Source organism: Thamnophis elegans, chromosome 1, assembly GCF_009769535.1.
Source record: "Thamnophis elegans isolate rThaEle1 chromosome 1, rThaEle1.pri, whole genome shotgun sequence".
NCBI classification, from domain to species: domain Eukaryota; kingdom Metazoa; phylum Chordata; class Lepidosauria; order Squamata; family Colubridae; genus Thamnophis; species Thamnophis elegans.
In genome coordinates this window covers 28,488,518-28,511,584 of record NC_045541.1, presented here as the reverse complement: position 1 = coordinate 28,511,584, position 23,067 = coordinate 28,488,518, and the positions used below count along the sequence as shown (strand labels likewise).

Here is a 23,067-nt window from a genome sequence, read left to right as displayed (position 1 = left end):
GTTTGTAGAGGAATGTCTGTAGAGATTCTCAGTCATCCAGGTCATGGTTGTCCCAAAGGTGCTTTTTCAGGAGGCAACTGGACTTCCTTGTTTTTCTTTTTGAAGATGTTTCACTTCTCATCCAAGAGGTTTCTTCAGCTCTGACTGGATGGTGGGGAATGGAAGGATTTATATTCCTTGCAGACAGCTGGTCATTTGCATCCTTTTAGAGAGTCATTGAGGCCACTTGGAGGTTTATCAGTGGTCACCTGACTCCAGGATGAAGTTTTTTTTTTATAGAGGAACATGAAGTTAGGAAGGAAGGAAGGAAGGAAGGAAGGAAGGAAGGAAGGAAGGAAGGAAGGAAGGAAGGAAGGAAGGAAGGAAGGAATCATCCACTGCCATTGCATTACAAATACCATGAAAGAAATTTTAATATCCCATGACAATATTGTAAGAAAACATAGGGGCTATTTTTTGTTAGAAAACAGCACTTTTCAGAAATGCAGGAATGATTACACAATAATGTTCAACAAAACTCTTCTTTTTCCCCTCTCCCCTTTCTAACAATACTTCTTTTTCTTCATCGACCTGAATTCTTTTTTGCCCATCCCCTTAGGCTCTCACGCTTATAAATCGAAGTCAACTTTATAAATATAAAATGGCAGCTGTAGTAATAATCCCTTTATTACAGTACCAGTGAACAACAACAACAACAAAAATCCCCACTGGTACAGAATCTGGACCCAAATGTAAATGAAAGTATCCTACTACTAGAAACTTCCCATTTACAATACATTGTACTATAGTAGTAGTAGTACTATGGGATGCAGCGGCTCAGTGGCTAAGATGCTGAGCTTGTCAATCAGAAAGGTCGGCAGTTCAGCAGTTCAAATCCCTAGTGCCGCATAACAGAGTGAGCTCCTGTTACTTGTCCCAGCTTCTGCCAACCTAGCAGTTCGAAAGCATGTAAAAATGCAAGTAGAAAAATAGGGACCACTTTGGGGGGAAGGTAACCATGTTCTGTGTGCCTTTGGTGTTTAGTCATGCCAGTCACATGATCACGGAGACCTCTTTGGACAGCGCTGGCTCTTCGGCTTTGAAATGGAGATGAACTCTGCTCCCTAGAGTTGGGAATGACTAGCACATATGTATGAGGACATAGTATGACTAGCACATATGTATGAGCACATAGTATGTAGTAGTACTAACAGCAGCTGCTGCTTCAGCAATACATTTGCAGTGTTGCATTTATGAGCTTCACTGATCCTGCAATCACAATCACACTAGTTAAGGAGTCACAAGTCCACGCACGCCACACTGAGATTTATTCTAAGGAAACAAGTGCTGCATATAACCTTTTAACAATCTCACACTGACCACTCTTCTTGAAGATGTGGTGCTTTATGTTGTGCTTTGTGCAATTTCCGGCATGGCTTCTATATGCTTTCATAAACAATTATTCAAAATCTTGCTTCTGTTCACAACAGAAAGCTATAAATCTATTTTCGTTCCGCTGAGCTGAGTTCTCCTAAATGTATTTTTCTTTCTTTTCCCCCCTCCCAGCCCCCATTTCCCAGGCGTTTTCTTTCTCTCTCATTTCCACCTACTCAAACCCTCCTTCTGAACCTTCCCTCATTTTCCATGGAGACATAAAATGATCAAAGGCACAAATACATTCTGAATTTCAGGTTTTAACAGATCTTCTTTCTTTTTCTTCTCTAGAGGATAGCGAGCGCTGCCTCTAAAAATCAAGGGAAAATTCAAGGTTTCATTGTATTTGACTGGACCTAGGCGTTCACTTAAAAAGCAGTAGATTGCTGGAAAGACAACAGATTGTTCTTCCTAATTCAAAGGGGCATAATTAAATTTGAGGCAGGGGCTGAAAAATTAAAAGTGCAAATTGCCTTAATGCAGATCAAAGGAGTATATATGAGAATTGATGGCTAGCCTGGGGGACAGGAGTGGAAATCTAAAGATAGTAGCTTCTGCTATAACCTGAGAGATTTTTAATGTAGGTAGCTTGTTGCATTGTTTTAATTCTGTCTTTAAATATTGTTAGCCACCCAGGGTCATGTGACTGAGATGGGTGGCCATATAAATGCCATATATAAATATTATTTCTTAGTATTTCTTCTTTTTTTTTTGCTTTTTTGTTTGCAGAAATTGAGAGTGAGTCCTAGTTTTTATCTGTAATGTTAACAATGGCCTACATCTCGGGACCGTTATAGTCTCACACATAGGTGGTATTCAGCCGGTTCAAACCGGTTTGCCCAAACTGGTAGTAGAAATCACAGATGGGCCTGCCTGCCACGCCCCCACTATATGCCATCCTATTTAGGCAGGTTTTTAAGCCATATGCACAATCAAAGTGCATGCACGGACGGCCGAGGGCATGCATGTGAACTCACATTTGCAAACTGGTAGGGAAAGTAAGTGAATACCACTCTGGTCTCACAGCCCATCTCACAAACGACAGTAGGAATATAATAATATCATTTTCCAATAATGATTAAAGAAGGCGTGTTAGCAATCTGTCAGCAATTCAAACCAAACCAATATAAGGCAAGTTTAGACTTTATGTCTGACCCGGTGTCAGCATCAGCCACCAAAGCCTTCCCAAGGACAAAAATGGACAGTACTGCCTTCCTCCTGGGCCTAAACCATCTCAAATTCCCACCCATGTTGTCCAGATTTAATTCAATTTGCCAACCTGATCCCATTGGAGCCCTGCAGATCATATCATCTCCGGTTCACCGACATAAGAGCAAATGACAAAAGCACGCCAGACTAAACCACGGTGACAAAACCGTGAGTTCTAAACCGCGCTGATGAATGAGCGCTGAAGCGCACCGACAACAACACGCCGACAGAAGTGTGCTGTAAACGTAACCCTAAACCTAAACCTAACCCTAAACCTAAACCTAAACCTAACCCTAAACCTAACCCTAAACCTAACCCTTACCTTAACTTAAATCACGCTTCTGTCGGCGCGCTGTTGTCGGCGCGTTGATGACATAGCATTGATGACGTCGTGGTTTTAGCACCACGGTTTTGTCGTGCGCGCATTTGTTGGGTCATGATCATCTCCAGCACTTTGCTCCATTCCAGTTGCAGCCCCTATGCCAATCAGCTGCTGTAACTGGCCCACTTCTGCTTCTCCACTAGTGAGACCCTGCCCTTGTGTAGCCATTCCACCTTGTGCTGCCAGGCTGTCATTATATTATATTTGTTTTATAATCTTGCAACTGTTCACCCAACAGTGAAGCATCCTCAGCCCTAAATGCTCATGCTCCATTCGCATGAGCCGTGTTGGCGCAGTGGTTAGAAGGCAGTACTGCAGGGCTAATTCACTGCTCACTGCTAGAAGTTTGATCCTGACCCAGTCCCCTAATCATCTTTGTTGTCTTCTCTACACTCTTTCTAGAGTCTCAACATCTTTTTTACATTGTGGCAACCAAAACTGCATGCAGGATTCCAAGTGTGGCTTTACCAAGGCATTATCAAGTGGTATTAACCACATGTTTGCTGCTTTGAGTTATTTGTAAATAGATGCTAGATATATAGATAGATAGATAGATAGATAGATAGATAGATAGATAGATAGATAGATAGATAGATAGATAGACAGACAGACAGACAGACAGACAGACAGACAGACAGACAGACAGACAGACAGACAGATTGATTTAGAAAGAAACTACAGAAAGGGAGTTAAAGGAGCCAAGACGGTGATTACACTCATGCAGACAAAACATTCATGTGACCAATATTTTTTTAAAAGGTGTAGGTTACACAGCTACCTCAACTCTTTTGGACTCCTTGCAGTACAAAATTGCCCTTTGGCTGCATTCATTTAAAACAGAATTCTTCCTACACACAGCCCCTGAAGCCTGGAGTGTAACCCTTCCAAAGGTTTTCACTTAGCATTTTTAACAGAAGGGGGAAACATTAATCACACAGAAAGTAATTAAATACAGCTACTACAAAGTTTTGTACATATTTAAATGTCAGTGAAAACAAAGCCAATGGAATCTTTATCCTGGCTTTTCAAATTTCTTTGCTATGCTTTTATCAGATCTTCGGAACAAAGTCCTTAGTATACCGTTCAAAGGCAGGTGATTGAAAATGTTGGGTCTCTCCATAACTAGCATGCCAGTCAGATTAATGTTAATATTAATTCTCCCAGTGCAGCTATGAAATTGTCAGGCATAATTGAATCATAAAGGTAGCAAGAACTCATTCTCAAAATATGAAGAAAGTTTTGTGGGGAGGTGCTTAATGCCTCCACAAATCCTAGATCTGGCCCTTATGCACCTTATGTCCTAGTATCCTAACTCCAGGAAGAAGAGGAAAAAATAGTTCACTGGGCCAATCCATTTGTTCAGCCTAAAAGCCATCTTTTGCATTAGGCCTTCAGGCCTGCGACATTTATTGCTGTGGGGAACTGCGAGGGGGAAATATATGGAGTGAGGTAGATATAGTCAAAATAAGATTGCTTTCTCAGAGAGTCAAGGACATTTTGCTCTGCACCTGGAGTGGCATGACTGGGAGGCACAGTAACTGATTGGACCATGTGATGGACATGTGGGTGCTGAGCAGGGACTTGAACTTTCATTTGGATGGGGAAAACCTGGAAACTTTCAGATTCAGGTTTTCCCAGATGTGCCAATATGACATCTCTAATAAAATGGAAGTTTGAGGAAACTCAAGCCTTGCAGTCTTCCTTCGTTGCAGATGTTACTTGGAACCCTGACATTATTGAGTGTTACTGAATCCATCAGTGTCAAGAGGGTTTGGGAGGCTGCTTTTAAAAAAAAAGCCAATCATGGAATGTACTTTCAAAATAGGTATATACATTTAAATTGAGAGGATTAGGACTTTATGAATTTGTGGCAGTGCTAACATTTGATCTATTGATGTCTGACTTTTAGAAAACTCTTGATGGGAGGTGAGATCTTATTATCCACATCCTAAAGCATGCATTTACTTGTACACCCACCCGTCCCCCGAGTCACACAAAATGTAGAAGACAAGTGTTCATTTTTCTTGACACTGGTATATTTCTTTGGCCCAGGTTTCCCATCAGGGGCAAGCTTCCATGGAGGCCAAGAAAATGTCTACCACCACTCAAAATATTGATAGAACAGGTAAGATCTAAGTTTGTGTGTTTGTGTGTGTGTGTGTGTGTAAAAAAGGCTGTGTGTATGTGTGTGTTCTCCAACATAACTCTGGAATGCCTAGAGCAATTTCAATCAAACTTGGTACACAGATGACTTACTGTCTGGAAAAAAATACCGTGGGGGTAAGACACACCTAACATCCTTTGGGGGGAGGGGCTGTTCTATTAAGATACAGCCTGTTGTGCCTTAAAATGGCTTCTACTGTACAGTGCAGTTGAGTTGCCATGATAACGGCTTCACAGTACTCGACAAGGGGGTTCCCTCTGGTAAGGGGAAAAATCCAACATTAGAAATTATGTTTGTTCTGGACATTACCCCCCTATAAATAAATACCCAGGCAACACCGGGTATTAGATAAAAATATTGGTGAGGATTAAAATAATCTATAAACAGCTCACCCAGCAAACATTCTATTCATATTGTGCTGATTATAAAATAGACCCAAAGTTACACCCTGGAAATTTCATTAAATCGCATCCTCTGAAGTCAGGAGAGGTCATGCCATGAAGATTGAATAAATGACATTTATATTCATGTTTGTCCATTTATTAGCTTTGCTCTATTCAACAATGCACATATCCTACTGATGTGAAGAGCAATGTGTGTAAAGTTACCAATTATAAGTTTAAATGTGCTATGCATACCTGCTGTCTGGGTTGCAATAATATGGTTTTCAGCGATTTCCATAAGGGATACAGGAAATTAAATGGAGGTAGAAGTAAAACACTAAAGAGGGAGTTAAGGCACAGCTTGAGATTAAGATAACTGTTAGACAAATAAAGACATCAGTATAATATACCATGGCTGAGAACATACATAATTCTAAGCCAGGATTTTATTGTTTGTTAGACAAGGACTGTGAACCGATTTCCACAGAATGCTAAGGCATAATGGGTCAGTTCACACTTCATTGCTAAGCTCAAAAACAAACAAAGCACACGGCTTACCACTTCTGTATGAATCCGTTTTAAGGATATTGTTTGCTAGACAATCTTCAAAAGAAACACAATAACTTTCACCAGTTGAAGCAAATCCTTTTTTTTTTATTTTGTTTCACTTTCACTGGAACCATTTTTGTATCAGATATGTGCACTGAACAACTGAGCAGCATTTAATGATAACAGATTCTGTTATCACAATGTTAAACGGAAGTTCTATAATATGCAGGTGCCATGGCATCACTCAGAAATCCCAAATTCCCCTTGCATGTAGATAAATATAACGGCAGAAAATGCTGGAAGTTGGTCCACAACATCTGAAGGATGTTTTTTCTGCCTATCATATTTTGGTATTGCAATTTATTCAATAAACATATTTCAGCTGAGTATGTTGCGGAATTCTGCAGAGTCTTTAAAGCATCTCTCTCTCTCTCTTTCTCTCTCTCTCTTCTCCTCCTCCTCCTCCTCTCTCTTTCTTCTTCTTTTCCTTTTCTCTCTCTTCTTCTCTTTTTCTCCTTCTCTTCCTCCTCCTCCTTCTCTCTCTCCTCCTCCTTCTCTCTCTCTTCCTTTCTCCCTTTCTTCTTCTTCTCTCTCTTTTCCCCCCCTCTCTCTCTTTTTTCTCCTTCTCCTTCTCTCTTTCTCCCTCTCTCCCTCCCTCTTGAAAGATGGAGACTTTTGAGCTGTGCTTTCCCCCCCATACTGCATGATAAATTACTTTTTAAACAGTAACATATTGGTCTATCATGGAACATAGGTAGAGGTCTGAGAATACACAGGTAGGATGGAAATCCTAATTTCAGGAGAACACAAGGCATCGCTAAAGTGACTAAACCTAATTCAACTGACTATTTTAAAACCCTCTTGGTTTTCTTGTCATGTTGTAGGAGTTGATGCTTCTATGAAAGAGGAGATTCCGAAGATCTCTACACAATGTTTGAAACAGCACTTTGAGAAAACTACCCAAGGAAAGACATTTCATTCTGGACGAGAAAATGGAACAGCTCCAAAGCAGATCAAGGTCAGAAATAAATACATATGTCAGTCTATGTAAAGATAGATAGATAGATAGATAGATAGATAGATAGATAGATAGATAGATAGATAGATGATAGATGATAGATAGATAGATAGATAGATATTGAAATAGAGAAACACCCCCACAACTCTCCCCCTCCCTCTCTGTGTGTGTGTGTGTGTGTGTGTGTGTGTGTGTGTTTGTGTGTCAGAGGTGGGTTCCCTCCAGTTCGCACCTATTCGGTAGAACCGGTTTATCAAATCTACCGAACCGGTTAGAAGAGGTTCCACCAGTGGACCCGGAAAGCAGGCCACACCTACAGAAGAAGTTCCAAAAATTTTTGAAACCCACCACTGGTGTGTGTGTGTGTGTGTGTGTATGTGTGTGTGTGTGTGTGTGTTTTGCAGGTATATAGTTATGTATGTATATAGCATATGTATATCTCCCTTATATATGTCTTTGGATAGATATATACTTTCTCTTGAGAGCAGGCAACAGAATTTCATTTTTAATGTGGCCCAGTGTGCTCACAGTGTGCTCTGATCACTTTATTTTTGAGTAGGAGTAGCAATAAAGTTACGATAAAATACATAAAATATCTTTATATAATAGTTAGAATGCAAGTTTTGGCAAACAAATGAATCTGTCTAAAGAAGAGCCCCATGAGTCAAATTGACGCTATTATTTGATTTTTTGCAAGCCAGACAGAGGCTGGCAACTATTTTTCCTGCCAAGACTTTACTACAGAAATGGACCTTCCACAATGTTGCCTGAGCTTTCAGCATCTCTCACCAACCGCTATGTTTCTTACATTGTGGGAAGTCGAAATTTGACAATTCGTGTAGCCCTCAACTTATAACTACAATTGGGACCATTGATAAACAAGATGGTTGTTAAGTGATCGTGCCCAATTTTACAATTTTCTTTTTGCCATGGTTGTTAACCAAATAAGTGTAGTTGTTGAATTAATTACAAAATCATTAAGCGACTCTTGACTACATCGATTTTGCTTGTTGGAAGCCATTTGGGAATGGTGATTACATGATCTCAGGATGAGACAATCATTGTTAATATATGCCAGTTGCCAAGTACCTGGATTTTTAGCCTTTGAACCCGGGGATACCAGTCGTATGTGTGAACATAAGCCAATTTTTCCAGGGCTGTTGTAATTTTGAATGGCCACAAAACAGATGCTTGTAAATTGAGGATTACCTGTGCCTGAGATATTATATGTTGACTGTTGTCTCAGTACAACAAGGTAGTGAGACCTGATGTGACAAGCTTGCTTTTGATTTCTGAGATTCCAACAATGCTCAGAGTTTAGACAAACCATGACAGACTTTGAACTGTTCCATGACATCCTTTGAATTGTTCATCCACTCTTATGTCATTATGAGCCATGGTGGCACAGCGGTTAGAGTGCAGTACTGTAGGCCACTTCTGCTGACTGCTGGCTGCTTGCAATTTGGTAGTTCAAATCTCACCAGGCTCAAGGTTGATTCAGCCTTCCATCCTTCCGAGGTGGATAAAATGAGGACCCAGATTGTTGAGAGGCTATATGCTGACTGTATAAACCGCTTAGAGAGGGCTGTCAAGCACTGTAAAGCGATGTATAAGTCTAAGTGCTATTGCTATTTTGCCAATACTGGGGTCCTTGAGCACAACCTTTGGCTCCAATGGGCTAGTACATTCTTTCACTGTCTCTCATAGACTTTGATCAATTCCAATCTATAAGTAGACTATGGCTCTTTAAAATAATTTTTCTGTTTTGCTAAAATCTTTTCCTTGCTAGTTTACTTTGTATCCTGTTACTTTCCAATTATTATTTTTAAAAAGTGTAAGCTCATGACTGCTGCCTTTCTTACTATGAGATAAAAGCAGAGAATCTAAAACTAGTATCTGCACATTCTAGTATAGATTTCTCAAACTGCTATAGTTTCAGGTGAGTCGGATTATGCATGGACCACCGTAGAATATGTGAAATCAACTTGATGTTGAAGGATATTTTGCAAAAGCTGTCTCTGAACTCTTGTTGATTGACTCTTTAAAACATTGGGTCAACTGTATAGTAGAAATCTAAGCACATCCCCTGAAAATGAATTTAAAGGCATATTATTTTCTCTTCTAAAGATTGAAAATGGGTATCAAGAAATGGTGTGGCCTTCTGCAAATGTTCATTCTTCTGCTGAAGCTACTTCTACGACTAGAGGACAGGGAACGTATATGGCAAGGAAAACAGAGCACACATCTGCTGCCTCAACCCCAGACTGTAATAAGTTTCTAAAGCATGGGAGTACAGAGGAATTTCCTCCTCCACCATCGCCAGATTTACTACAGGTTCCCTCTGAAATGACAGAGTTTTCCCAGTCCCCTGAACCCCCTCTCTCTCCATCCAAGCAAGTTCTCCCCAAGGATTTATATTCCAGGCAAAGAAATCTTTATGAACTAAACCGTTTGTACAAACACATTCACCCCGAATTAAGAAAGAATTTAGAAAAAGATTACTTCAAGGATATTTCTGACATCGTCTGTGGTAGCAACACTGAAATAGAGCGCTCCGTAGGAGGAGAAGTCCTTCAGGCTAAACAAGTCTTTGAAAACTCAGAAAACAGCCCTCAAAAAAGCATGAGCCCAGAAAGAGAAAATTTAGAATGGGATGAGATCCTGAAGGGAGAGGTCCAATCCATGAAGTGGATTTTTGAAAATCAGCCCCTGGATTCAATAAAGGACGAGTCTTCCGACCAGGACAATGTTAAAACCATTGCAGGTCAAGAAATCATTGCAGGGGGAGACGTTAAGTATACGACTTGGATGTTTGAAACACAACCCATAGATGCACTGAGTGCAAATTTTTCAGACGACGCAGGGGCTGCAGATCGAATACCAGACTTGGCTCGAGGAGATGTCCGCACGGGCACCTGGATGTTTGAAACTCAGCCACTGGATGCGATGAATAAAATTCACCACGAGCAGGAAGAAGAGCTAAATGAAAATTCTGTCGAGGAAATCACCGGTGGAGATGTCAAAACAGTAAAATATATGTTTGAAACCCAGAACTTGGATAGTCTTGGGCAGCTTTATTCAGTAGATGAAGCTAAGCTCCTGCAACTGAGATCAGAACTAAAGGAGATTAAAGGAGACGTGAAGAGAAGTATAAGGCACTTTGAAACGTTGCCAATGTATGTTATTCGAAATGATTTAGGCCAAATGCTAGAAATTAAAACAGTCCACCGAGAAGATCTGGAGAAAGGAGATGTCAAAACTGTCCATTGGATGTTTGAAACTCAGCCTCTGGACGTCATCAACAAAGATTCTGTGGACATCAAAGTTGTCCGTGGAATTTCCATGGAGGAAAATGTGAAAGGGGAAGTGAGCCGGGCAAAATGGTTATTTGAAACCCAGCCTTTAGATACTATTAAAGAGTGTGAGGAACCTGCTGCAGAAAAAGAAGTCATACTGGGCGCCGATGTTTGCAGAAAATGTTGGCTCTTTGAGACTCAGCCCCTCGATACCTTAAAAGAAAATGAAGACCCAATTATTTCACCCACCATAGAAATCATTGGAGGAGATGTAAACACTACTAAACACCTATTTGAAACATTGCCAATGGACCTGTTGAAAGACAGCTCGGAGGTTAAAAAACTTCAAAAAATGGCTGCCACCGAGGAAGAGAAAGGCGATGTGAGGCATCAGAAATGGATTTTCGAGACAAAACCTCTTGAACAGATTAGGGAAGAAAGAAAAGAATTCGTAAGAACTGTGAAACTGGAGGAAATTGACAAGGGAGATGTGAGCAGCTGTAAGCATGCATTTGAAACGTGCTGGTTAAGCAAACGGAATGATTCACACAAAATCCATGTGGAAGGCGTAACAAGAGGTGCCGTAAAATTGAATAAAGACATTTTTGAAACAACCCCATTATACGCCATACAGGATAATCTTGGGAAATACCATCAAGTTAAAACAATTCGTCAAGAAGAGGTGATCCGGGGCGATGTCAGGAACTGCAGGTGGCTTTTTGAAACAAGGCCCATCGACCAATTTGACGAGAGCATTGAGAAAATGGAGATCATCAAAGGGATTACCTCCAAAGAAGTCCAGTCAGGTGATGTGAAGACAGCAAAATGGCTGTTTGAAACTCAGCCTCTTGATGCCATTAAATATTTCAGCAACGTAGAAGACGAAGAAAGTGAGCAACAGACGGAGGTTACGGAAGTGGTCAAGGGGGATGTCAGGATGTGCAAGTGGTTGTTTGAAACTCAGCCCATGGAATCTCTGTATGAGAAAGAGACAACGGTGACAAACACCAATGAAGTACAGAGAGGAGATGTGAAAACATGCACCTTGCTCTTTGAAACCCAATCTCTAGATGCGATCGGGGTGGAATCAGAAACAGCTAAGCTGCACATGGTTGATCAGGAGGATATCCAAGGCAGTGATGTCCGCACAGCGTGTTTCCTTTTTGAGACGGAAAAGCTAGAGAACATACAAGGAGGAGAAGAGGACAACGAACTCAAACGAATTGTGGAAATCGATATCCAGCCTGGAGATGTCTCTACTATGAAATATAAATTTGAGACCCAACCATTAGACTCGCTCAGTATCAACTCAGAGGAAGTCCTGCACAAAATTAAAACCATATCAAGTGAAGATATACAAAAAGGAGACGTTTTGCGTTGCTGTTGGCTTTTCGAAAATCGGTCCCTTGGTGAAATTTCAGAGGACAAAGAAGAAAGGACCTCGGCCCAAACCGTTACAGATGTACAAGATGGGCACGTGAAAAATGGCTGCTTCATCTTTGAGACCTTTTCTCTGGACCAGATTAAAGATGAAGATGCCATGGAGGAAAATACAAAGAAAACCATCAACCATGAAGAGATAACAAAGGGGGATGTGAAAAGCTACAAAATGCTTTTTGAGACCCAGCCGCTTTATGCAATCCAGGACAAAGAAGGATACTATCACGAGGTGACTACAGTGAAGAAGGAAGAAGTCCTCCATGGAGATGTACGTGGGACCCGGTGGCTGTTTGAAACTAAGCCTTTGGGCTCAATAAATGAGTCCGAAAACGTGTACGTCATAAAATCAGTCACCCAGGAAGATATCCAGAAAGGAAATGTTAGCTCAGTTAGGTACCGATTTGAAACACAGTCATTGGACACGATTTCAGACGAGGAGAAGTTATTTGTCCCCACAGTGAACAGTGTCCAGGGCGGTGATGTGAAAGCCAACAAGCAATTATTTGAATCTGAAGAAACCCAGAGGGACAAATATGTAAGAACAGTGAATGTCAGCGAAATACAACAAGGCAATGTTAAAACATGTTCTTGGCTATTTGAAACACACACTATTGATGAAATTAGAGGGGAAGATTCAGAATACAAAGACATCCAGACAGTAACGAGGGAGGAAATCCAGGAGGGGGATGTTCAGCATGCGGTATGGCTCTTTGAAAACCAGCCTTTAGATGCCATTAAAGAAAATGATGAGTCTAATACAGAAATAGATAAGGAGGAAATTCCACAAGCCGATGTAAAAACCACCACATGGCTTTTTGAAACCACGCCTTTCCATGAATTTAATGAGAGTAGAATTGAAAAAGAAGAAATTGTTGGGAAAAGCGTGAAAGAAACTTTAAAGGAACTTTACTCACAGAAAGTTGTCGAGACTCATGGGATCATCTTGGAGGCAGATGAAATTGGAGACGTCCGAATGGCAAAATATAGGTTGATGAATCAGGAAGCTCCTGAAATACAAAAGGAAGAGATTATTAAAGGGGATTTAGCCAACATCATGATAAACCTCCTATCCAAACCAAGTACTCTGGAAAGGGAAAGTAAAGTAAATGAAGATGAAAAGGGCAATGTAGATTTGACCAAAAAGCAACTGATGAATAGCTCAACAGCGATGCAAGTTGAAAAAGAAGAGGTAATGAGAGGCGATATACAGCAAGCCATTAAAAACCTGTTTAATCAGGATCGTTTTGTAAAACGTGGGATTTTAATTCAGGAAAGTGAAAGGGGTGATGTTAATATGACAATCTATTCTCTCTTCCACAAAAAAGAGAGCAATAAAACCGAACAAGATGAAGTTATAGGCGGTGATGTAAAGCGCACCATTCACAGTCTTCTCTCTTCTGTAACGAATCATGAAATAGCAGAAAGACCTAAAATAGATGATTCAGAAAGGGGCAACGTTCAGTTTTTTACAACCTGCATAGAAGCTGGAGCTTTGGACTATTTGAAATTACTCCAGTCAGAGACGAATGAAGCATTTGCTAGAAAAAATCAAGACGAGGAAGAGGAAATAGTAGGGGGAGATGTTGAAGGCACTAAACTATTGCTAAAGAAAAAGAAGTCTCAAATACAGCGGACGGTTAACGAAGCTGACATAATTCCTGGCGATGTCTGTAATGCTCTTAAAATCTTCACCACTGAGCCACAAGATACATCCTGTCACGTAGACAAAGAAGAAATTATAAAAGGGGATTTGAAGACAACTTTGAATTCCCTGAATCAGGCTATAAATCAGACCACTGTTACGGAGAAAGAAGAAATTGCAAAAGCTGACATCCATGCAATTTTGAAGTCTCTTCAAGAATCAGTTCATCAACCAAGAGAGACAGAAAAACCAGAGGTCGTTCCTGGTGATATTAAACAGACCATTGAATCTCTGGAGAAAACAAAACAAACAAAAAATGAAGTCTGGAGAGAAGAGGTTGTCCAACGTGACCTTGAATCCACACTAAAACCTTTTAAAGCAGTCCAGCAATCTTTCTGGGAAACAGACAAAGAAGTTGTCAGAGGCAATACTCAAACTGCTATAGAGAGCTTGCTGGATACTTCCGAAGAAACAAAATTAAGGCAATACCAAAGATTCACAGAGGCCCAGGCAAAACAAAGTAAGGAAAGGTTACTGAAACCATCTCAACAATTAGCCCAGAACAAAGTCAACCCAACTGAATCCTTGAAAAACAATGATACATTTCTTCGGAAGGAGATGATGTCCCAAAGGAAGAGTTTTCTCACAGAAGATGCCAAAGCAATCCATTTGGATCCGAGATGGAACACCAAGAGTCATGAGATGGAGAGGAGAAATATGAAGGCCTTACCTAAATCTCAGCACAAAGTCACTGAAAAAGCAGATAAATCTTCCGTGGATAAAGTCACAGCAAAAAGACATAGAGATCAGTATGTGATTGACCAATCTACGTTTTGCAATAACATTGAGAAGAATGAAAGAGCAGAGGAGTCAGAAGCAAGCAGAATATTGATGAAGGGCCATGCAACCAATGAAATGCAAAGTGCGAAACAAATGACGGGGAAAAAACAAAGCATCTTTCATGAATATAAAAATGAAAAATATGTTGGTGTGAGAAGTCAGGGTGAGACAAAAGTGAAATTGGCCCAGCCAACATGTGATCGCCAGAGCTCCAATTACAGAGGGACGGAGCAACTGATCAACCAGTCAACCGGCCTGATTTCCAAAGCGGCTGGTCATCTTGAAACAAAAGAAGTGCAACAAGACAGAAAGCAATCACAGCATTCAAAGGAGGTTTGCAGAGGGAAGAAAAATAATGTTGTGGCAAGCCAAGCTCAGGTTTCCATGGCATCAGAGCAGAATGTGAAAACCAATCAAAAAGTCAGAGTCACACAGGAAATGCACAGGCAATTCAAAGAGGCTGAAAGGAAGCAAAAGTGCAGCGAGAAATCCATTTTGAAGTATTCGGGAAAATATAACGTTGAAGGTGTTGAGGAAGACTTAAGGGTTCAAGTGAAAAATCTTGGGAATCCGTACAAGAATCCTAAAGGCTCAGATAGGTCAGAAATTGATTCTCCCCCTCCTCCTCCTCCTCCTTCTCCACCCCCACCCGCACTTCCATTGGCCTCATCTGACGTTGACTTCCCTCTGCCGCCACCACCTCCTCATTTATTGATGCCTTGCGATAGACGTAGATTGCCTTCTCCACCACCACCATCAAATGAAGAGGTCAAGTCAGTGCACGAGAGTTTTCCCCCTCCACCCCCCACTGCAGAAGAGAAAAGTGACAATAAATTGACATCTCATCGGCCTCCCCCACCTCTCCCTCAGGCGAAAGAACGTTTCTTCAAAAGCCTAGACAAAACAGTTCAGTCTCAGAGCGGGACTTCATACAACACAAAACATCTCCAGGCAGAACTTATGAAAGAATTAGAAGCGAGCCAGGGCAAAACATCTAGAAAAATGCAACCAAGGGTTATTCAGATGCACAAAGAGATTGATAAGACAAATACAGTGGAAGAAAGGGCAGAAAGTTCAATGTTCAGGAACACTGTTAGCCATGAAAGAAAAGAGAAGACAGTCTGCACCAAAAACGAGGATGTTAAAAGGGCTGCATCAGTTGTGGATACTATCAATCTGGAAGTATCACTGTCGAATAAGACATTTCCACATTTTAGGTCTCCTTCTCTTCCAGCAGAGACAACGCAAGCATCGCCTAAGCCTTATGTCCGGAAATTTAAAACTCCTCTAATGATTGCAGAAGAAAAATACAAACTGCAAAAGGAAGAGATGGAACAAAAACAAAGCAAGGATGTTTGTCAACTCCAGGTGAGAAGGAACAGTGAAAGCTGGGGAAGATTAGCTCAGGCAGAGTCAGAAGGTGGCCTGCCAGTGCCAAAATCATATAAACAGGATGAAATCACTCTGGAAGGGTCGCTGCCCTCTGAAGTTCCAGAAACACCTGCAGAGCCAGAATGCCAGAGGAAGCCTCAAGTCATAAACTCAGAAGCTGATGACCCACAGCCCTTACCAAAACAATTCACAGCTGAACAGTCTCAAAAGGTTTCAAAGCGCTCAGCAGAAGAACACATCAGGAAAGAAGCAGTCCATGAATCACAACGTCTTACAAAACAGAGTGCATCTTCTGAAAAAGTACAGACCCACAAAGAACATGCTATGAGCCAGAAAGAGCAACACCAAAAGGAGGAACAGTTGCATGTGCCAAATAATAAAACAGCGTACCCCTCTTTCAAAGTTAAAACCATCCAGGTTTCTGCCTGTGATCATACCTTACCTAAAGGCCACAGGGATTCCATGATTTATAAAAAGCAAGAAGGGCCAAGTGGTGTTGTGAGGCAACAGGTTCAAGAAAAACAGAAAGAAAGCATAAGCAAGAAAAGTGCTGCAGGTAATTGTATGAAAGTGGATGGGAAAATCCACATGGAAAAAACACTTTTTAAGCATGCAGAAGGCAGGCAAGAAATAGGGGATAAAGAATCTAGTGAAACGAAACAGAGATTAGTTCAAAGAAAGGAAACGGAGAAAGACAAAATGAAGCAAGAAAATAATTCTTTAGCTATGGAAGGAAAGCAAAGCCAGGTAATTGCTCACCTCAAAGAAGAGAAAGGAATAATTCAAAGAAAAGAACAAATGACTAGCAGTAAATCAGAAAAAATGGTTAAGCAAAAAATAATCAATATACATAACCAATTTCAGACTGTGCATTCCAAACCAGAATCAACTTTTGTTTTGGAGGCAAATGTTCAGAATAAAAACCTGTCTCAGGAAAAGAATAATCTACAAGGACAAGGAGAATATACCCGGGAAATTACCTCAGAACAGAAAAAAAGCCCTCACAAGACACCCCAGCCAAAAAAAGTGCCCATGCAAGAAAAAACGTTACCATCTAGTTCACCAAGAGGATCCCTTCAGAAAAGTGAGAAAGACTCAGTAGACATATTAGAGTTGTTGAGGAAACGGGAGGAGATACAACAGTTGTTGTCCAGAATGAAAGAATTTGAGATGGAGCCAAGTAAAAATGGAATGAAAACATTCCAGGTGTTCTTAAGTGTTATTCCAGAATGGCTGGTCGGACAAGAAAAGAAGCAAGACTTAAGTTACATTGCACAGGAAGACAGTGTTGAAAAGATGAGAGAAGAATTGTTGGTTATTAAAGATCAAGCATCCAAAATACTTCACTCGTGTGAAGAGGCAATCCAAGCAGCCATGGTTTCAACAAATTCCCTGAAGTATAAAAAAAATGTTCATTGCGCTAGAGGATCATCGCAAAAGATAGCTAAAGTGACTGTTGGATCCAGCAGAAAAGATTCACAGATGGCTAAAGAAATGTCCAAAGACACCATGGCACACCAAGAGGTAAAGCAGAAAGTCAGTGCAAACAGATTTTCAGAAACCACAACTTCTTCACCATCTCTAAGAATGCGAGCGCCTTCACCTACTTTCATCACGATTGAATCTAGATGTGTTGAATCTCCTCTCAGGGATTTATTGTCTCCAATCCAAAGAGAAAGCACTCCAGTTCCACCATCCCCCCCACCGAGATCTACTACGCCAACGTCTAAGATACAAACGTCATCCGCCCGTTCTGAGCAACTTGCGAAACTTAAAGACTCTACAGCAAAACTATCTCAAGGGGCAATCCCAATTAGATCAATAACTCCAATTCCTATTGTGGAGAAAAGGTCAGAAATTGTTAAATCTCCTGCAAGCCTCCGTCGGCAAATCAAGATTGATACACGTCAACTTGACCTTTGCAAAGTACCATTTCGAAAAGACACCTGTGTAACTGCAGAGACAGTGGCAAAAGTCAAAGAGACACATGAAGAATCCCAAGTAAATCAAATGTACGTCTCTCAAAAGGGTAGGAGCATTCCAGAAGAGCCCCGTGGACAAAGTGTAGGCTCTATTTCCATTGCACATGGTTTTGAGGTACCTAAGACTGGTCCTAAAGGGCTTAGGCATAGGTATGAAGCATCTGACCAGGTGATTCACATAAGGAAGGAGCCAGAGCTACCTGAAAGGTTTGGCAGTGACTACAAATATAAAACTGATGCAATGTTACAGACTTTCAATGGTCAGACATTAAGTGAGGGAAAATTCAAGAACAAATATGTTGAAAACGGTATCATGAGCGACAAGTCAAAGGAAGTCCAGTGTAGATCGAGAAAGGACAGGCTTAGCCAAACTTCCCAAGAGTCAGACAACAGAAAAGATAGTTTCCAAAAATTTCCTGGAAAGCATCAAAGAGAATCAAAGGAAACTAACTCTCAGAAGCAAAACCAGCGTGTCATTAAAGAACATTCCTGTGAGCCCAGGGTGTGCTTTGATGCAAAGTCCCCCCTCGGATGCTCCTATGGCATGGAATCTTTTGAGAACACCGTCATTGAGTCTAGAACCGCGGCCTCCACCGCACAGAGCACTGATGGAAGTCAGTCAGGATTTGGCTTCAAACGGGCCCCTCCGACTTATGAAGATGTCGTCTCAGGGCACATCTTAGATATTGCCGCTCCCAATTCACCAGAAGATCTTCTAAGGAACTTTCAGAAGACTTGGCAAGAGAGCGAGAGAGTGTTTCAAAGCCTTGGCTACACCATGTCAGAAGCTACTGAAGCAGAAGTGAGAAGTAGTTTCCACGAGGAAGCAGAGTTTATCAGTGGTAAATAAGCATGCAATGTGTGAAGGAAGCTTTTATCATGTGCACCACAGCAATAAAACATTCTGTACAATTAAAATGCAGTTGGAAGGAGAAAGTAACACAACTCCAGCTAACACTTCTTTTACTTCCCCTTCTCTCTTTCCTCTCTTCCAGAAATCTCTATTCCCTTTCTAAAAGCATGAGCTTACTATATGTGCTGAGCATGTGACTAACCAATATGAGGGTTTGAAGTGTGATCTCCCAAAGTAAAAGCTGTATTTCGATTTTGCTGTTAAAATCATTTCCCCGAATTTTAATTAAAAGAACTAACATCTCACAAAATATGTTTTATAGCAAATATGTGTTGCTTTGCTCAAGTTAAAAACATATATACTACAGGTTGTTGTTGTTGCTGTTGCTGTTGTAGAACTGCATGAGGCCGTTAGGGTAAATGCAGCATATTTTGACAAAGTGTCATTTTAAGTAACACGTGTTCATTTCATAGGACAGAATTGCTTCTTTTACAACAGGGCCTGTTAAACTGGGGTGTGGTGTGTATGGCACCTGAAGCAATTGTTCCAGGCTCTGCACAAGGGGTGCATCTGGGGGAGATATAATATTTTATTTGCAGGCCAAAGACCAAAGGACAATCAGAAATTGTTCTGGGGGTATTGAGGGCAGTGAAAATTGTTAAATTATAGAGGTAACAGAAGTTATATTTGTAGGAATATTCGAATTTCTGGGCACTACAGTCAAATCTAATCATGTATAGGTAGCCTTGCTTAGCAACTACAATTGGAACCAGTAACTTGGTTGGCTAAAAGATGTAGTTGCTAAATAAAAAGTCATGTGATTGTGACAGGCAAATGACCTTTTTTTTCCCTTAGACATGGTCACTAAACAAAAAAAAATAACAATTTATGATTTTACTTCTGCTTCGGTATTAACTCTGTCACAAACTGGTTGCGAAGCAGATAAATTAAAACAATTAGAATCAAACTTTGTAGTCACTTTGAATGGACACTAATCAGCATACATTAAACTTAAATGTCATTGCATTCAGCTCTCAAATGATGAGCACATGACTGCAGGATGTCTAGTTTAATGAAAAGAAGGATTAAAGGAGACATGATAGCAGTGTTCCAATATCTCAGGGGCTGCCACAAAGAAGAGGGAGTCAAACTATTCTCCCAAAAACCTGAAGGCAGGACAAGAAACAGTTGATGAAACTAATCAAGGAGCGAACCAACCTAGTACCAAGGAAACATTTCCTGACAGGGAGAATATCAGTGGAACGACTTGCCTCTAGAAATTGTGGGTGCTCCACCACTGGAGGGTTTTAAGAAGTGATTGGACAACCATTTGCCTAGAATGGTATAGGGTTTCCTCTTTGACAGGGGGTTGGACTAGAAGGCCTCCAAGGTACCTTTCAACTCTGTTATTCTGTTATGTTGTGATGGTCATAAATGCAAGGATTGGTCACAAAGTTATTTTTTAGTACCATTGAAAATTTAAAAGGTTACACCTGTAAAGAAACAACAAGAATTGACTCTCAAGAATTGCAAATTTAACAAAATAAGACCCCACCCCACCCCACCTTTCTCCTTTCCTCTCCTGCCCAATAGGTCTTCCTGCAGGACACAGAATCGTCTGAAAATTATGAATTGGCACAGGGGAAGCAGGTTTGAGAAGAATTTTGCCAGAATTTAAAAAATATATATCTGAAACTCTATAGTATGTCCTAACCACACTTGGGGGAAAAATTATTTGAGAATTGGAGATAATTTCTTCTGGGTTTTCTATTAATTCCCCTCTCCCCCAGATTTTAATGAAAGATGGCTAGTGGTTTTAATCTCCCACAGTGCCCATGACATAATGTTAATCTGCAGGAAAGTGGAATAGCCAGTTTGATTTAATGCCTAAGGCCATGATGGGGAACTCTCTGGGCACACAAGCCATTGCCTGTTGCTCTTCTGGGTTCTGTTTCATGGGCTAGCTGGTCTTCACACACCCGGGAGTGCCAGAAACTGGAAGAGCAGCCGCCCCAGGAAGATTATCTTCTGGTTTCTGGTGCGCATATGCGTGCCGGCCAGCTGGTTTTTGCGCGTGCATGAGCAACAGAAACAAGAAGACCAGGTGGCCAGTGTGCATGCACATGCCAGAAACCAGAAGATCATTTTCCTGGTGCACGCATGCGCATCAGGCAGCTGTTCTTCTAGTTTCCAGCACACACATGTGCACCCCCATTTTGGCACTCGGTGCCAAAAAGGCTCACCAACACTGGGCTAAGGTATCAAGCTAGCAACCAGGACACTGGGAATTCTAGTCTAATCTATTCTAGGCTGTGAGAGCTAGAAAATAAGAATGAGATGAGGCTGTGGATCAGGGCTCTTCCTGGAAGTGTACTCGCAAACAATAGCAGTGAGCACTCTGAAAAGTAGAATGGTGCTTGAAGCAAGCAGTTATCTCTCAGATTTTACATTCAAAATCCTTCATCTTCACCATCTCCACTTACGTTCAAAACCTATCATTTGCAGCTTCAGATACAGAGAATAGAAGAATAAAACTCTTGGTCAGTGCAAAATGAACCTATTTCCTTAAAGATATAAAAATAAAAAAACCAAATTGCAGATTCCTTTATAAACAGGGTAGAAATCGCATTACCCGCACAAAAGATCAAGAGCGCTGTTTTTCATGAGCACAGTCCATGGAAGACTGGTCTTGTTCCCCAAAGTGAATTGCATTTTAAGAAATCTGTATTATTGATCAACACCGTGAATTCAATCCTTTTTTTAAAAAAAAATGCTTTGGGTTCTTCCTGTACATAATCAAACTTGCCATGAAATAGAAGTGCTTCTACTGTGAATAAGCAGATGGAGAGGATGCGCTTCCAATGGGAAAGTGTCACAAGCCCTAGATGCAGAATTTTGCAGCCAGTGGCAGAAGCATCTGTTTTCCTTCACTGTAATGGAAAAGGAAAAAGAGAGAGGGAGGGAGGAGAAAGGAAGGAAGGAAAGAGAGAGAGAAAAGGAGAAAGAAGGAAAGGGAAGGAAGGAGAAAGGAAAGAGAGAAAGAAAGAATGAATGAAAGAAAGAAAAAGAAGAAAGGAAAGGGAAGGAAAAGAAGGAAGGAAGAGTCATTCACTCATCTTCTTTTACCTTTCACTTTATTGAAAATATTGAAGCATCTTCAAATAAATATAAAAAAGTCTGGCATTAGTCGAAACAAAGAATTTATTTCATCTGACTCCCAGGAAGCTTAAGGGTTAATTATTTAGGAGTGAAGGTTCTCAGGTTTCCTAATGATATTGCAATTTTTTTTGTGCATAGCCTGAAGAAAAGAAATATAACAATATATAGCACTGACATCATCTCATTTATTTCTAGAAAGTGCAACTTCAGGGAAAGGAAACATGCCTACTTTGTCAAAAGAGAGTTTATCCAATGGAGTGCCTAGCTGCCGACAAGCAGATTTTCCATAAATCATGTTTTCGGTGCCACCATTGTGGTAGTAAATTAAGGTAAGGTGAAGTGAGCAATTAAAACTTTAACATTCGTATATTGTCAAAGCTTGATTTGATGTTCAGATGAATGAATGAATGAATGAATGAATGAATGAATGAATGAATGAATGAATGAAACTTGAAATGTTGAAAATAAATCAACATATTTAGTGGTGCCACTGAACTCTTATCCCCAGAATGACGGTGTTGGATCACTTAACTTCTGCTTTGTCTGGGCATCTCTCTATCTAAAGGGGGAAAGGACTGTTCATATTTCAAAGTAAATGAAACCTGCTATATAAATCGTAACAAGAATTATTGAAGCTATTTCTCCCTTGGAAATGATTTAATACTATTTACAGAATCAGAAGAAGCAGGTGCCAAATATGCCCTGCTTTTTAAGAATTTTAAAAATACTGAGGTTAAACACTGAAAGAAGTTTTATACAAGCCTTACGGAAAACATTGCATTTCAAAAAAAGGAAGAGAGAAATGAACTTAGAACAACTTTATTGTCATTTTGAATGTACACTAATTGCCATGCATTAAAATGAAATTTCATTGCATACAGCTTTCAAAGGGTCACCACCTCCAATATACACCACATAAACATGCCAAAAATATAAATAAATAAATAAATATTTTATGCATATATTAATATATCAGTTGAGGAAAGGGGTAGAAATTTTTTTGTAGTGTTCTCTGATTGACAACACCTTCAATTACTCCCTGCTAATGTAACCTATATACATAATATCAGTATCCACAATCAAGGGAGTATATACTGCTCTTTATATGGGTTCATTTCATAATTCCTGATAGGCAGTGTGTGTATAGTTGTAAATATACAATGGGTATTTGGAAGAGAATAATATTTGAACAATGCTAATGAAGACTAGGGCTTCTAGGCGCTGTGGCTAATCTGATGAATGCCCCCCTTTTTTTTCTAAGCGTTTGAAAAGGATTTGTGATATTTTAACATTAGTGAACACTACAAGTGTCTAGCTGGAAAGGTGCAATTCTGAATACATTGGG

The 23,067-nt window shown here is 40.4% G+C and overlaps 1 protein-coding gene across 1 annotated transcript in view; it reads left to right on the top strand.

Moving 5' to 3' along the window:
- XIRP2 (xin actin binding repeat containing 2) overlaps nt 1–22,050 on the top strand; it is a 150,470-nt gene extending 128,420 nt beyond the window's left edge. Inside the window, 4 exon segments of the mRNA XM_032238853.1 lie at nt 5,057–5,129; nt 6,985–7,118; nt 9,246–14,935; nt 21,918–22,050. Of these exon segments, the coding sequence (XP_032094744.1) occupies nt 5,057–5,129; nt 6,985–7,118; nt 9,246–14,935; nt 21,918–22,050 (6,030 nt within the window).
- Nucleotides 22,051–23,067: the final 1,017 nt, after the last annotated feature.